The 15,309-nt window shown below is 50.6% G+C and overlaps 1 protein-coding gene across 3 annotated transcripts in view; it reads right to left on the bottom strand.

The window, feature by feature from the left end:
- Positions 1-15,309, bottom strand: part of ASIC2 (acid sensing ion channel subunit 2) — a 930,101-nt gene that overhangs the window by 50,535 nt on the left and 864,257 nt on the right. For all 3 annotated transcript variants that reach the window (XM_067021778.1, XM_059047863.2, XM_059047862.2), the window contains one exon: positions 10,291-10,418. In XM_067021778.1, the coding sequence (XP_066877879.1) occupies positions 10,291-10,418 (128 nt within the window). The remainder of the gene's footprint in view (positions 1-10,290; positions 10,419-15,309) is intronic.

Raw genomic sequence — 15,309 nt, forward strand, 5'->3', positions numbered from 1 at the left:
AGCTTTCGGTCTGCATTAGGAGGTGTCCGCTACAGATTTTTTTTCCCCCCCTATATATAAAAACAACAGGCATCGGAAACCAAGGCCACCCTGTTCAGAGTTCAGACGGTTCTCATGAATCAGAAGAGAACGTGGTACTGGGTAGCATGACCAACCAAAGAATGTTCTGATTTATTAACTTGTCTCCTAAGAAAAAGTAGGTGAGTCAACAGACAGTAGGTCTCCTTTCCTCTGCTGGGTCTGAGGAGGAAATAAGCCACGGAGACATAAGCAACTGGCTTCTGATGTCAGAGCTAGTGCAGAGAGGATCCAGGAGAAACTAGTTCTGCCCTGATGGATGCTGGTGAGAGCGGGTACCACAAAGTTCTGGACTTTGGACCCAGACTGGAGCTGCCGTGTCAGTTAGTACCATTTTGGGCTCATCTCTTTTTTTTCCCCATGCACTCAGTAAAAAGACTTTTTTTTTTTTTTTTTTTCCAGTTCTTAGTGTTACAGACTGTTGAATTCGGTTACATCATCTCTGAAGGCTAAGCATAGCTGAAATGGATTGTAAATTATTGAAGTTAGCGCTCAGAGACCATTCTACAACATTCCATCCAACCATCTTTCCATTTAAGAATTATAAGACCTAATATTTTCCCTTAAGAAGTTTACAGTATATACTGGGGGCTTATTACACAGACACGTATGGCTCTTAATCTGTGACTCATTGTCTGCCTCTCCTGCTAGACCGTAAGCTCCGAGAGGAACCAGGTCAGTCCTGTCCATTACTGTGTCCCTCATGCCTAGCACATAGCTGATGCTCAAGAAATGAGTGAGTCAGCAGGACGTGATCAAGGAATGGGGCTGGTAGGCTCACAGCCTGTGCGGGGGGGCAGTGTGTGTATCAGCAGCGGGGCTGCTGGAGAGTGGTGGGGTTTAGTCACTGGGAAAAGTGATGGCCAGAGCCAGGATGTGGAATTTGGACTTTGTTTTCTAGGTTGGGAAAGACGTTAATGGGTCTTAAGCAAGAGAGTGAGATGATAAAGTTGGCTCTTTCTCTTTCGTACATTCATTGAGTCACTCATTCCATTCAATATAATTATCAAGTATCTCCTATATGCAAGGCACTGTACAAAATGCTGAAATACAAAGAACAGAAATAAGATGGAGTCATATCCTCAGAGAGCTCACACAATCTGGCAGGGAGACAGAGAGGTAAACAGATGATTAGCATGTGTAAATTTTATGCCAGAGATTCACACAGAATACTCCAGGGTGGCCTTCTGGATGAGGGAACATTAGAGCTGAATCTCTAAGGACTCATACGAATTAGGTGAAGAAAGGGTGGGAAGGGTGTTGCTGGCAGGGAGAGAGAGGAGAGAGCATGTGATGCTCGGGAATAACTGTACACAGTTGAGGAGAGCTGGTGCTTTGCGTGAGAGGCCGGGGGAGTAGAGGAAGATGCTGCCGAAAGGTAGGCAGCAGCCAGGACAGAAAGGGCTGTGAAGAGGGTCCTGGACTTTATCCTCGAAGAGATGAGGGAGGGAGATGCTCAGATTCGTGCTGATGCAGAGAATGGATTGCAGAGGGACAAGGTGGGTGGCCGGGAGACCAGCCAGGCAGCTGCTGTTCTTACCCAGGAGAGAGAGATCATGAAGGACTGAATTAAAGTAGTGTCTGGAGTGGGGGATAGCGATAGCTAGCATTTATCGAGCACTTGCCGGGTGCCAGAACTGTTCTGCGCACCCGCGTTAACTCACTTAGCCTTCTAGCCACCCTCTGGGATAGAAACCATCATTAGTCCCATTTTACAGGTGAGGAAATGAGGCACAGGGTCACCATCTAGGGAGTGCGTATTTGTACTCAGCCCATTTACAGGGTTGGGGGACCGTGGCTGGGGCAGCAGTTTTGGGCTGGAGGTGTGGGGCAGGGGAAGAGGATGAGTTCAGTTTAGACTTTTGATTTGAGAAGCCCACGGGACTCCGAGGGGAGGCATTCGGCAGTACCTGAAGTCCTGGCTTGGGGGTCAGGAGAGAGATCTGGGCTGGGGGTAGTGCTTTGAAAGTCATGGTAAAGGGTGAGCTCATTCAAGGAAATTGCAGAACGGGACAAGCGAAAACCAGCATATCCTGGGACGCCCATCATCTCAGGGGTGAACAGAGAAGGAACTGCTCGGAAGATGACTCGGGAGGAGCAGGCAGAGAGATGAGAAGAAAACCAGCCCAGAGTGGGGAGAAGAGGGTCTCAGGGAGGGCGTGGTCAGCAGTGCACATGCTGCTGGGAAACCAGGTGGGGTGACGTGAGGAGTGTCCTTACGGACAAAGATTGGGTTTGGCCACAAAGATTTCATGGGCCACCTCGATGACAAAGAGTTTCCGTGCGATGCTAGAGGTGGGCCGGGAAGTAGAGGAAGTGAGAGAAGTAGAGAGAAGCAAGTCTAGACAACTCTTTGGAGACTCTTTTAGGGAAGGGAAGGAGGAGGAGAGGCTGCAAGGCAGACAGTAGGCAAAATAGAGTGATTTTTACCTCTTTCTAAGACTTAAGCATTTTTAAAAACGTATTTATATATACATTTTAACATATTTACAATTTATTGTATAATTGCTTTACAATGGTGTGTTCGTTTCTGTTTTATAACAAAGTGAATTAGCTATACATATACATACATCCCCATATCTTAAGCATGTTTTATTTACTTTGAGGTTTCCCCCAACAGAGCTGAGCACATTTGCTCATCCTAGCCAAGCAACACTTCTTTTTTTTTTTTTTTTTTTTTTTGGTACGCGGGCCTCATCTCACTGCTGTGGCCTCTCCCGTTGTGGAGCACAGGCTCCGGACGCTCAACCACTGCGCCACCAGGGAAGCCCAGCAACACTTCTTTTAAGGACCCTTTTCCTTCCTCTTCTATGCCCTGTCATCACCTCCACCTTGACAAAAACAAACTCTCATTGTGTAGGAAAAAAAGGTGAAAACCTGACTCTTGGCAAAACCATCTGCGGATCTGAAGATATTTCTCCCTCCGAGGAGGAGTGGCTACAAGTGAGGAAGTAGCTAAGCCAGTCGATGCTTAATTGATTCTTATTTTCATCTCTGTATGGGAAACACGATTCCCTGTTGAGCATGGAGGGCTGGCCACGCAGCAGGCTATCCTGCCTTCTGGTGCCTCCCCGGCGCTTTCCGGAGCAGAGCTGGATGCTACCCTGTTTGTGCGGCTCCAGCTTTGACAGTTTGGAAGTTGCTGAAGGCATGTGGAACAAATTCTCTCCCCTGCCTTGAAAAACACAACTGGGCAAGCCTCCATTTTTAACGGGGCCCGTGAAGCACATTAAGGACCATGGATCTAGCTGTCAGATTGACAAATGAGTCTTCCCTTTTGAAAGGCGCTTCGGAAGTTGTATTTGGAAGCTTGAGAGGAGCTGTCAGAAGTATTTGGGGGCACCCCACCCAACATCTGGGCCTTTTAAATTTGGGGGTAGAGGCGGGGATACTGTTTCTCGTCGTGAGCCATGATGGGATTCCCTCCAAATGTTGGCGATACGGCCAATCTATGCTGATGGTAAAGGCTTAGGCTTCTGTAGGAGCCGGCCGTGCCCACACAGCCTGCCAGCGACCTAACTGGGGCCGGCGGGACCCAAACATTTGTGTTTGCCTCGTGTAGCTACAGCCCCAAAGAGGCTTGCGAGCGGCTGCTTGATATGCAGCGTGGCGTGACCGTGAGCATTCTCGTGGTGCTCTGGATACAGCCCAAGTGAGGAGCCAACACACGGTCCAGACTGGTAGTAGAAGGGCTTCTTGGGGAGAACGGGGTGTATCTGGGCAGTGATGAGCAATTCTGGTTCCCCGAGGCATTTCCGAGACCCTCGAATATAAACGCAGGGCCATGTTTCCCCGAAAACTTTCTGAACAATGAGGCTGGTGGCCAACCGGCCGCCCAGGGTCTGCGGATTCATTCTCAGTCCCACCAAGAAGTGTGGGCAGGGCGGCTGAATAAAGATTTGAGGTACACATTGGATAAACCTTGAGAAAACAAGACTCACCCCTAGGCTCTTTGAGGAGGAAGTGGGAGATGATGAAAATTGTCTTATTTCAAATCATGACTGGAAGTTCCATCAGGGTCAGCAATTGCCTTCAGTTAGGGGCAAAGAGTCTGACTGGCGATGTCGACGTTGAAGGTGTTGTGCTCTTACTACGTGGATGTCCCAGATTTTCTCTTTCACAAACGTGCGCTCACTCATTTAATTCTCCCCACGGTCCAGAGTTCGGTGAGGACCTTCCCATCTGTTCCATCCACTCTCGTGCACACAGATGGCTTCCAGATCTCTGTCTCCAGCCCCGACCTCTTTCATGAGCTTTTGCTTTGATTAGGATCTCTTAAGTGTGTAGCCAGAAATGATACAGATACCATCATCCATCACAGGCTGGCTCCACAGCCTCAGGGAGAAGGAGGGCCCCCAGGGCAGATTTTAATGGGAGTTTTGGCAGGCGGGGGAGGGGGGACGCAGGGAGAGCACTGGAGAGCAGCCTCTGAGTGCTCTTTGGGCCCAGAGTGCAGATTTGAGTGTTCGTGTATAATTCATTCTTTCAATCCTGCACATTTACTGAGCTCATATCTAAGCAAGGCACGGGGGGGGGGGGGGGGGGGGGATAGAGAATCCGAGAGACACCCACCATCCTTGCTCTCAGGGAGCTCCCAGCCTAAGTGAGCCAAGGGCTGCTGGAGGCTAAGGAAGACAGTTCGTAAGAGGCAGGCGTAGGGGCAGGGATGCACGAGGGGAGGTAAATTCTGCAAGGAGAGTTTTATATCTCTTAGGAGTGGGATAAAATTGCCGAGAAACCTGCTTGATTCTGTGAGCGCTCCAAGGCGGGACCAGGTCTCCCTCATCTTCGTCTTCCCAGCAAAGTAGGTGCTCAGTGAATATTTGCTGAAGGAATAAATGAATGTATAAGGTGTTATATGGAGCGACTAGCTGCCCCTTGGGGGGTGGCAGGACAGGACGGGGAAGGTCTTCTTAGAGACTGTGCTCTTTGAGTGGTAGCTAGAAATAGGACTAGGCCTTGGCCAGCAGAGAGCATGGTGTATTTTGTGCATGGTTCTCCGACACTGGGGTGCAGGATACAGGCTGGTCAACCATGGGCCGTTGATGAGGCTGGAGAGGTGGGCAGGGGCCAGGCTGAACAGGACCTCGGACGCCATTCTCAGGGGTTGGGCTTTTGCAAATTACAGGAAGCCCAGGAATTTAAGGGTTTTAAGTAGGGCAGCCATGTGGCCGCCATGGGTGTGGCCTGGGGAACGTGCACGACCGAGGAGCACGGCCAGAGCCTCTCTTCTAAAGTTTTAGGGTGGCTACGTACCCCAACCCCTGCTTCTCACTAGTAGGAACCCAGGTTCTGCCTCTCAGACCAGGGGAGGGGGGTTTATCTCACATGTCCTTGCCACCATTGACCGTAACAGCATCCCACGCCAGCTGGCATGAAGGAGGGAGTCTGCAGGTGGCAGAGCAGGTGCAAAACTGCTATCGCCCAAACTTCCAGGTGGTTCCTGTGTGCTTGAGTGACCCCCAGGCTGCTTACGCTGGAGGCCCTTCGAGGTCATCTAGCCCAGCCCTTCCATTCTACGGATGGGAACACTGAGGCCCAGGGACGGAGGCAACCTGTCCAAGTTCTCATGGCGCAGCCAGGACTAGAATCCAGGCCTGTGGGCTCCCTGTCTGGTTTTCTCTCCCCAGAGAGATCTGTGCTCAAAGCTGAGTCCTGCAGTTCCCTTAGCTCGGCGACCTGAAGCAAGTGACTTGGCTGTGCGGTTTTGTCATCTGGAATGTGGCATAACAATAGCTCCCTTGTGGGGTTGTTGTGGGGAATAAATGAAATAACGCAGGTCAAGTGTCTCTGCAGCTTAATGCCTGGCGGGGAGTGTGCGCTCAGGTAGAAGGGACTGTTCTCTCCCTCCGTGTTCCGTTTCTGCCCTCAGCGTGTTATCCCACCGCCTGTCTCTGCTGGTGGGGGTCCTGGGATGGTGCAGGGGCTCCTACTGCAGCTGCAGGGGGGCACTTCTCAGATTGTCCAAGGAAGGCAGGGGCATACCTTGGCTTATTTGGGTTTAGGGCAAATATAGATGTAAAAAAGCAATCTTCGGGGCTTCCCTGGTGGTGCAGTGGTTGAGAGTCCGCCTGCCGATGCAGGGGGCGCGGGTTCGTGCCCCGGTCCGGGAGGATCCCACGTGCGGCGGAGCAGATGGGCCCGTGAGCCATGGCCGCTGAGCCTGCGCGTCCGGAGCCTGTGCTCCGCAATGGGAGAGGCCACAACAGTGAGAGGCCCGCGTACCGCAAAAAAAAAAAAAAAGAAAGAAAAAAAAGCAATCTTTCGTCTGGGTTACAGCCCAGTGGCGTGTTCTTTTGGATGACAAAGTAAAGTGAAAAATATTGCGAGAAGTGCGTGTGGGATGATTTTACCAGGCAAAGGGACTTTCCCGTTTTCTCCTGTTTACACGGCAGGAGTCCTGTAAGTTACCAGTTCCGCTCAGGGCTTTCACTCAGGAGTCAATTTCCCTAGCATGATTCACACCAAGTTTCTAGGAAAGGACCGTCTGCCCTCCAAATAGTCATCTCTGGCCTTCTTTCAAGATTCCCTTGAGCTTTGAGCTGAAGCAGCAGAATCTTGGAGTGGGAACAGTGTAGCCGCTATAGGTTGTAAGACCACCGTGATTTTATGTGCCATCAAGAAAGAAAAAGCATCGCCAGTTGTAACGGACATGCAACAAGCCCCAATTTCAGAAATGTTAAAATGTGAAAAAAATATGCATCTTAGAATCAATGTTTGAGAACCAGGGTCAGCTGGATAGGTTAGTACTAATGGCAGAGTTGAGAAAATACCAGTGGGGGCCAATCCCCAAATTACACTTGGCTTAAGATTATTTAACGGTTATTTTTCCTATGTGAAAGAAACCACTAATACGTAGGTTCTCTGAGGACAGACAATGGGTCTGTTTCGCTCACCACCGTATCCCTATCGCTTCACCCATAGTAGGTGTTCAACAAATATTTGCTCAACAAGTAAATAAAACAAAGCCGCATTATAAGACATGTGGCAAACCCAGACAAGAAAACAAATCGTTCAGAATTCCCCCACTGTGGGTATTTTGCCTTATTTCCTTCCAGTCTTATTTCCTATGAATATGTTCTTTCATATACATGTAAACATAATGTATTATTAGATTTAGCTCCAGGATGTGTCTTTGTATTTCTCTATTAATATGAATGAAATGATGAAATGAGATGGTGTGGAAATGCTTTGAAGACTGTAAAATGTTTAACCAAATATCTTATTATTACTTATAATAACCATAGCAATGCTAATATGAATGAGGCTGATTTTCTGAAAATACACTTCAAAGCCAACAAAGAATTTGTCCTCTGAAGCTGGGAATATGTTCTGTCCCTGATCGCCACGAGGAGTCCCTCTGTTTCATGTTGGGGAGAGAAAGAGACTTAAGGGTTCTGAGAAGTTATCAGCTCCAGATTCCCACCAGGCCCAGAAATTTCTCTGGTATCAGTAAGGGGGGGGTCAGTGCGGAGTGGGGAGGACAGAGCACATCTCTCAAGCCAATGACACAGCAGCCTACAGAGAGCTTCCTTCTTTCCAACCTTCACTAGCGGGGAGATGGAGTTACCCTGTGGGTTTCAAGGAAGGCTGTTCACTTCCTCTGCATGGTAATAGCAATGTGGACACCAGAGAGGTGTCAGTACAGGTAAGTCATGCAGGATCAGAGTGGTGGCTCCTTTCAACAAACCACAAAATCGGATTTGCATTGGAAAACTAGCCCCAAATTCAACATTAGATAGTCAAAGAATTCATGGACACACTCATTAGTCTAACCCATGCCTGGTTCTTCGAAGGGAGGTAGATTGACTCACATCACACACAAAAGGGAGGACTAGGCAGGCTCCTCTGTGCCCTCTTCTCCATGAGGCCTCAACCTTGGTCTACAAAGACTCGGACAAACACTAACATTGTTTCCTTCTTTCTTTCCTTTTCTCCCTTCTTTCCTTCCTCCCTCCCTCCCTTCCTTCCTTCCTTCCTTCCTTCTTTCTTGCTTGCCATTAGCACTTCATTTTCATTGAAATGGATAGTTTAGATGAAGAACAGAACTAGAATAGTGTTAATAATCGACTTCTGAAAAATCACATTTGTATAAAGGAAATAAAAAAGGCCAGCAGAAATCCAAAAAAAAAATGCAGCTTGTATTATTGCACTTGGACGAAGTATGCTGTTCAGGGTAGCGTAATACGACTTAGGCCACACAAACCCAGGAGGAGGAGACAAACAGAGGGCAAAACTCCAGGTAATATTTATTCTGGATTCTCCAGTGAGCTCAAGAATATTTAGGATTTTTGAAACGTTCAACTAAAGCTCTTTATGAAAATGACTGTGTCTTCAACACGTTTTTACACTAACATACTTTCTCACAGCTCAAAGCCAAATCCCTGGGATGACCCTACCCCCTTAAAGTCCCTGCCTAAGAACTCAAGACTGCCAAAAGAATTTACTGTTTGTTTGTTCCCTGCCTAAGTATGATGGGGTCCTATTAGCAAACTTGGATGGGTTCCACATGCACTGACCCCCCACCCCCCTAACTTCTGGCTTTTTGTAATGTTTCATTTCCCTGACTCTGCTCAGGCACCCTCTATCCCCCCAACCCTTCCCCCCATTTTCCCTTTAAAACGCCAAGTGCCTTCTGCACAAATCGAAGTTGAGTTCAGTTCAGGCTGAACCCTCTTCCCTACTGCAACAGTATATGACCGATTAAATCTGTCCTTGCTGCTTTGTTTATCTGACAGTACTCGAAGGAAGGCTTGCTTGGAGAGCAAGCCCAAGCCCAAGCCCGGAGCTTGGGCTCCGGCCTCTCTGCACACCTTGACCTGCTCGTCTGCATTCACGCTTCCTGATTTAAATCCCCAGCCTTGAACTTGGCTCCGTGCTGTCTGCTTCATGCCCTCCCTCTTTGTCCTCTAGGATGAAGTTTTCTGGTCGTTCCACCAGGCTCCCACCTCGCACACCCTTGAATACCCCACTTCTGCCTCCACTGCCTGCCTCTACCTCTGAGCCCCCTAGTTGCCAGGCCAACCTCCCAGCGTTCTCTACCCCCGTCTCAGAGCCACCATCCCACCTGCTACATGTTGCAGTGGAGGCTGATCTTGATCTTTAGCAACTGCCCAGGCATTAAGTACAGGGAATGGTTCATGAGGTCGGCGCCATCAATGTTTTCCCAGAGATTCAAAACTACAGAGAGTTAAAGACTTAGAGAATTAAAACCAGTTTCCAATACAGAAGATCGCTTTATAAAATGGCTAAGGAACGGTGATCAGTACTGGATGAAAGGTGATTTGGGCCCAATTTTCAAAACAAGCAGAGCTCCTCAGTTACGTGTGTATCTCTTTGTTGACTGCTCCTCCCGTTCTCCGGATTTCTCCTTTCCTCGTACCCTAGAGCTGGGCTCCCTGTCACTCATTCACCTCATCCTTTGCTCCCGGCCTCGCAGGGCACATTGTCTTGGGTGACCTGGTTTAGGACTCCCTCAGAGTCATAGGCTCTCCAGCTTTTATTCTAGGCCAACCAGGAGATAAGAGAAAAAGAGCATCCCCGTGTCTCTCTGCAGTCCTGTTCTGAGGCTTCCTCCCCACTGAGAATTTACAAAGGCCTCCCTTCTGAGGTGCATAAGCCATGCCACATCTGTACCAGTCCTCACCCCATGGACACACAGAGTTGACGCAGAAGTCCTGGCTGGCTGGGAGGGTCCCTCCCCTGGTGCTAAATCAGAGAGCAGACAGGAACCCACGAAGAGGCTTCCCTTCACTTGAACTCTGTCCCAAGAGAGTGACGCTCCATCCCTGTTCCCTTTTTGCAGGCCACTTGGCTTTGTATTAACACAGTGATGAAACACACCAAACACCGATGAGCAATTTCCCTCAGCATCCACTGGCCTCCCACCCCACCCCCACAAAGATTTTTTTCCCCCAGAGTGTTTTGGGAAAAAAAACCCCAACCAGTTGAGTGAAAATGCAAATAAGCTGCGTTTCCCTCATGCCCAGTTGCAGAAACCGACAGGCGGTACAGGAGAATTGGATTACAGACGTTAGCCTGATACATTTCTCCAATTTCAGGGTGAGCCTCTTTACTGAGCCCAGCCCTGCTCCAGCCTCCTGGGTGGACTCAGAGCCTTCCAGGAGTGGGAATACCCCATTTCTCCTCCTCACGTGGCAGGTGGCTGGGAGAGGCCAAGGACCACTGATCCAGAGAGCCCTGGGGACTTACCCTCTGCTCCTGTGTGGCCACGAAAGTCTGGAACCCTGGTGCCACCCCAAAGCCTAGCTCTTGGATGAAAGGCGGCTCAGACTGACTGTGGATCTGAACCTTCACGCCTGCTTCAAACGTCGTTTCCTCTGAAAGAACAAAGATGGACAGAGCCATGGGTCAATGATAACAGATGCTCATGGAGTCCTGGGACTGAAAAGCTCAACAGGATGCTGGCAAGGCCCCACGGCAGGCAGAGTCACGGCCCCCCAGAATTGTGCACATCCTCATCCCTGGAAACCGTGGCTATGTTACCTTACATTGGTGAAAGGGATGCTGCAGATGTAACTAAGGATTTTGAGGTGGGGACATTGTCCTTGGTCATCCAGGTGGCCCAGTGTGAACACGACGGTCCTTACAGGAGGGAAGCAGGAGGGTCAGAGTCAGAGAGATGTGGAAAAATCTATGCTGCTGGCTTCGAAGATGGAGGAAGGAAGGATCCATAAGCCCAGGGATGCAGGCAGCTTCCAGAAGCTGGAAAAGGCGAGGGAATGGATTTCCCCTAGAGCCTCTAGAAGGAATGCAGCCCTGCTGACACCTTAAAATAAATGTTTGACTTCTGGCTTCCAGAGCTGTAAGATAATAAATTCGTGTCGTTTGATGGCTCTAAGGTTGTGGCAATCTGTTAGAGGAGCAATCAGAAACGAATTCAGGTCAGCTAGGCCAACCAACTATTTGCTTCCATCTCCAAAACTAGAGAATGGGATTATGGCGTGAGTTAAGCACCTATTCTCTTTATTTACTAACTTCTCTGCTGGGCCATGAGCTGAGGCGAGGAGATCAGGAGCAGGAAAACACGATGATACAGCAGTTGAAATAAAAATACAGGGCTTTCCTGTAAGCCCCTTAGAGCTGCAGGAGATGGGCCACTAGAAGAGAAGCTTCTCCCCTTTTGTTCTTTGGCAGGAGAAACGGCCCTCGGCAGTGAGGCGGGGAGGGACAGCAGAGCCTGGCTCATCCTCTATGTTGGTGCTAGTAATTGGCGGGAAGTGCACCTATGGGATCTGTCGGCCTTTCCTGGGTCTCCTTCTCTTATTCTTTGCAAACAGCCTGAAGCATGAGTTTTGCAAAATGCAAATCCGAGTCACTTATAAGGAGCCCAATCTCCTTCGCCGGCCCCCGTTCCAGCCTTGCTCTGGGCAGCCCTCTGCTTCGTGGCACTATGTGTTCCAACCCACCAGGGCCACCAGATTGGTTGTTACTGATCCCTGCTCTACACGGAGGCACCTGCATCTCCTTCTGCCTGGAATGTCTCGTACTTGGTCCACCTGACCAGCTCCCTTCTCGTCACTGAAGAGTCAGCCCCCAGCCCCAGCCAGAGCCACTCCTTCTCCAGCTTGGCTGTATTCTTCACATATGCCTGGTAAAGCCTCTGCCACACCACATCATAATCCTTTATCTCACTGTCTTTTCCACAGGGCTGAGCATCGTGAGGCCAAGTTCAGGGCTTTCTCTCTGGATCTCAAAGGCCCTGCACACGGCTGGGCATCTTGCAGGCACCCAGGGAACGCCTGCTGCATGAACGAGTGAGAGATTTGTGACTCCAACCTTTACTCACTTAGTAATGGGCAAGACCAATCTAGAATCCACATCAAGGAGTATTCTGAAACTAGAGAATAGGGAGAGGATGGGTAAATACAGAAATCAGGGAAGATACGGGGGGAGGGATGGAGGTCAGAGGTCAAGGAGGGGGAGTGTGTCAGCACCAGGGCCATAGCGTAGGGAGAGTCTGGGGACACGCTCTAAAGCTGGCACAGAAGAGAAAGGCGAGGAGGAGGGAAGGGCTGGAGCCAGGCACGTGAATGCGCAGGACCCAGGTCAGCCTGGGGGCCAGTGATCGAGGCAGGGGGAGGCGTCCAGAGCTGGGTGAGAATTCCGAGGTCCGGGGCACAGGCCAAGGTTGAGGAGGCGCACAGGGACCAGAGGAAGAAGAGGCAGGGCTCTCACAGTCTAGACGAGGAATCCAGTGGCTGGCATGAGGTTTAGGCAAAAGAGAGCCTCAGCCAGGAATCCTTTCATACACATCTTTGTGGAGCAGGAGCGAATCCCATGAAACCCACCCACACCTCCCCCTTTCCTCCAGCAGAGTCAAGTCTTCCGCCATCTCTTTACCCAGATCGCTCCATCCGAACTCTTGACCCTATGTCCCTGTGTGCCTGTGGTTGTTTTGCGCCCATCTCTCCCATGGATGGCGGATGCCTCAAGAGAGGAGAGTGCTTCTTGCTCAGTGCCCATTGCCCAGCCTGGGGCTTGGCTCACAGGTACATCAGGGAGGGGGCCGAGGGAGAGGGAGGATGGGGGAGATGAAGAAGGCTGAGTGGCCAGCTTTCGGCGGCTGTGTGTTCTAAGGTCCGCCCAAGAGAGGGGTTGAGGAGAGGCCAAGGAGCCCAAAGAACAGGCTTTGAGGGGGGAGAAGTGAACACACAGTGATATTGGGATACAGGGATGCCCATGCTTGGATGAATGAAAAGCACATTCACTGAGCTGCAGGGGGTGGGAGGGGAGAGATGCCAAAACGTGTTTTGCAGAGCTCGTGAAGCTGTGTGCCTGCGATATAAGTGAGCTTAAGAAACCTTCGAGCCAGTAGGACAGGCTCGAAGGAGGCACCTGTGGTTACAGGGAGAAATGAGAAACGAGGCCTTGGTGTCAGAAGTGCTGTGAGTAATGGGCCAAGAGGACAGCCAGGCGTGCCCGTGTTAGTGAGAGCAGCCCAAGGCTACTCAGACTGGGTTGGGGTTCAGACGGGGAGTTTATTCAAGACGCAGCAGGGGTTGGAGCAGATTCTCATAGCATTACAAACGTGGATGGGCGTGCAATCTGATGGGCAGAGTCAGAAGAGATACGAATAAGGCTTCTGCCCTCTTCAGGATAATGCTGTCTAGAGGAACCTTCTACCAAGAGGGAATGTTTCTATAATCCTTGCTATCCAACCTGGTCCTGCTAGCCACAGGCAATGTGACTCACGCAAGGGAGGAACTGAATTTATAATTTAATTAATTAATGCCCCCCCCCAACTTTACTGATGCATAATTGACAAATAAAATTGTATGGTATTCGAAGTGCACAGTGGGATGATTTGATGTAGGTATGCATTGTGAAAGGATTCCCCCATCAGGTTAATTAACATATCCATCACTTCGCATATTACCTCTGTGGCCTGCTTTATTTATCTGTTTTTTAGCCAACTGAACTTTAATTCATTAAAATTAAGTAGCCACATGTGGCTGGTGGCCACCTTACTGGGCAGTGCAGTTGTAGAATGTCACCTGTGGGCAGATCCCAGCCCTCTCGGAGCAGTAGGGGTGACGAGGGCCTGAGCACCCTGCTTTCCTATGCAGATGCCCCCGTGAGGCCTCTTGTCCAGAAGCAGGAGATCTGGGGGGGGGGGGGTTCTGAGCAGCAGAGCTGTGCCTATTTGTAGTCAGCCCCTGATTACAGTTCCAGATCCTCCCTGGCCCTGCTTCTCCCAAAGCACCACTGGGCTTCCCTGGTGGCGCAGTGATTGAGAATCCGCCTGCGGATGCAGGGGACACGGGTTCGTGCCCCGGTCTGGGAAGATCCCACGTGCCGCGGAGCGGCTGGGCCCGTGAGCCGTGGCCGCTGAGCCTGCGCGTCGGGAGCCTGTGCTCCGCAACGGGAGAGGCCACAGCAGTGAGAGGCCCGCGTACCACCAAAAAAAAAAAAACCAAACCAAAGCACCACTTATTCCCTCATCTCCAGGCAGTTCCTCTTCCTTCACAGAACTGCCCTCAGCTCCCCTCTATGGAGTCATTCTCCTGTTTTTTTTTTTTTTTTTTTTTTACACGGGCCTCTCACTGTTGTGGCCTCTCCCGTTGCCGAGCATGGGCTCCGGACGCGCAGGCTCAGCGGCCACGGCTCACGGGCCCAGCCGCTCCGCGGCACGTGGGATCTTCCCGGACCGGGGCACGAACCCGCGTCCCCTGCATCGGCAGGCGGACTCTCAACCACTGAGCCACCAGGGAAGCCCCATTCTCCTGTTTGATAGTGAATAACAGCCTCCCTCCAGTCCCTGCCCTGTGCCCACCCTCAGCTCCTGCCTTTCCTGGACGTGGCACACTATCAGTGCAAATACGAAGATACACGTTAAGAAATGAAGCGATCAAGCATAGGCTGTTAGAGCCAAAGGCTCCGCCCACGCACCTCCAACGGTCTCAGACTAGAATGCACGTTGAAATCACATACGGAGCTCTGCGTGACCATTCCCGGGATCCACTCCCTAGAAATTCTGATTCTGTCCCTCTGGGGTGAAGCCCAGGACGCTGCATGCCCAGGGATTCTGATACAAATTATCTGAGGCCAAACACATTCGGGCGGCAGTGATCTAGTCCAGAGAGGGGAATTGACTTGCCCAAGGTCACACAGCAAGTCAAGAGCAGAGCAGGGGCCAAGAGCCAGGTCTTCTGACTTCCAATTTGTCACTCTTCCTCCCCCACTAGGGGTGTGGTTTATTTCACGTGAGCAGATGTCCTGGTTCACAGCCCTGGGGTTCTGAGTGGAGGCTGGAGAAAGGGAATATCTCTTTCATTGTCATATCCCCTAACGCCCCTAGCATGGTGCCAGGAACAGAGCAGAGGTCAATAACTACTTGTTGAATGAAACACATTGAGTGAGGGAGTGTCCTCTGCTGAACTGGCTATTCCCCATCCTTTGACCAGCTGTGAGTCTGCCAGGGTCTGGCTGGACCCTAGGAAACACCAGCACCACATGTCACCCAGTGACGGGCTTGCTCCCATGTTGCACAAGGCAGAAGGTCTCATTCACCGACATGCAGCTGGGCTGCACAGAAAACAACAGCAACAGCAGCAACAAGAACAAGAACAAGAACTCGGACCACCCATACAATGTTTGGGTTCGAGCGGAAACTGTGGGGCACCTCGTTAAAAATTTATTGGGAAACTCAAGACAGCAGTGGTGAAGCGTTAAACCAAGAGTGCGACCCTGCTGAGCCTGTGTGACTGC

The sequence above is a fragment of the Kogia breviceps genome, chromosome 19 (assembly GCF_026419965.1).
Source record: "Kogia breviceps isolate mKogBre1 chromosome 19, mKogBre1 haplotype 1, whole genome shotgun sequence".
NCBI lineage: Eukaryota > Metazoa > Chordata > Mammalia > Artiodactyla > Physeteridae > Kogia > Kogia breviceps.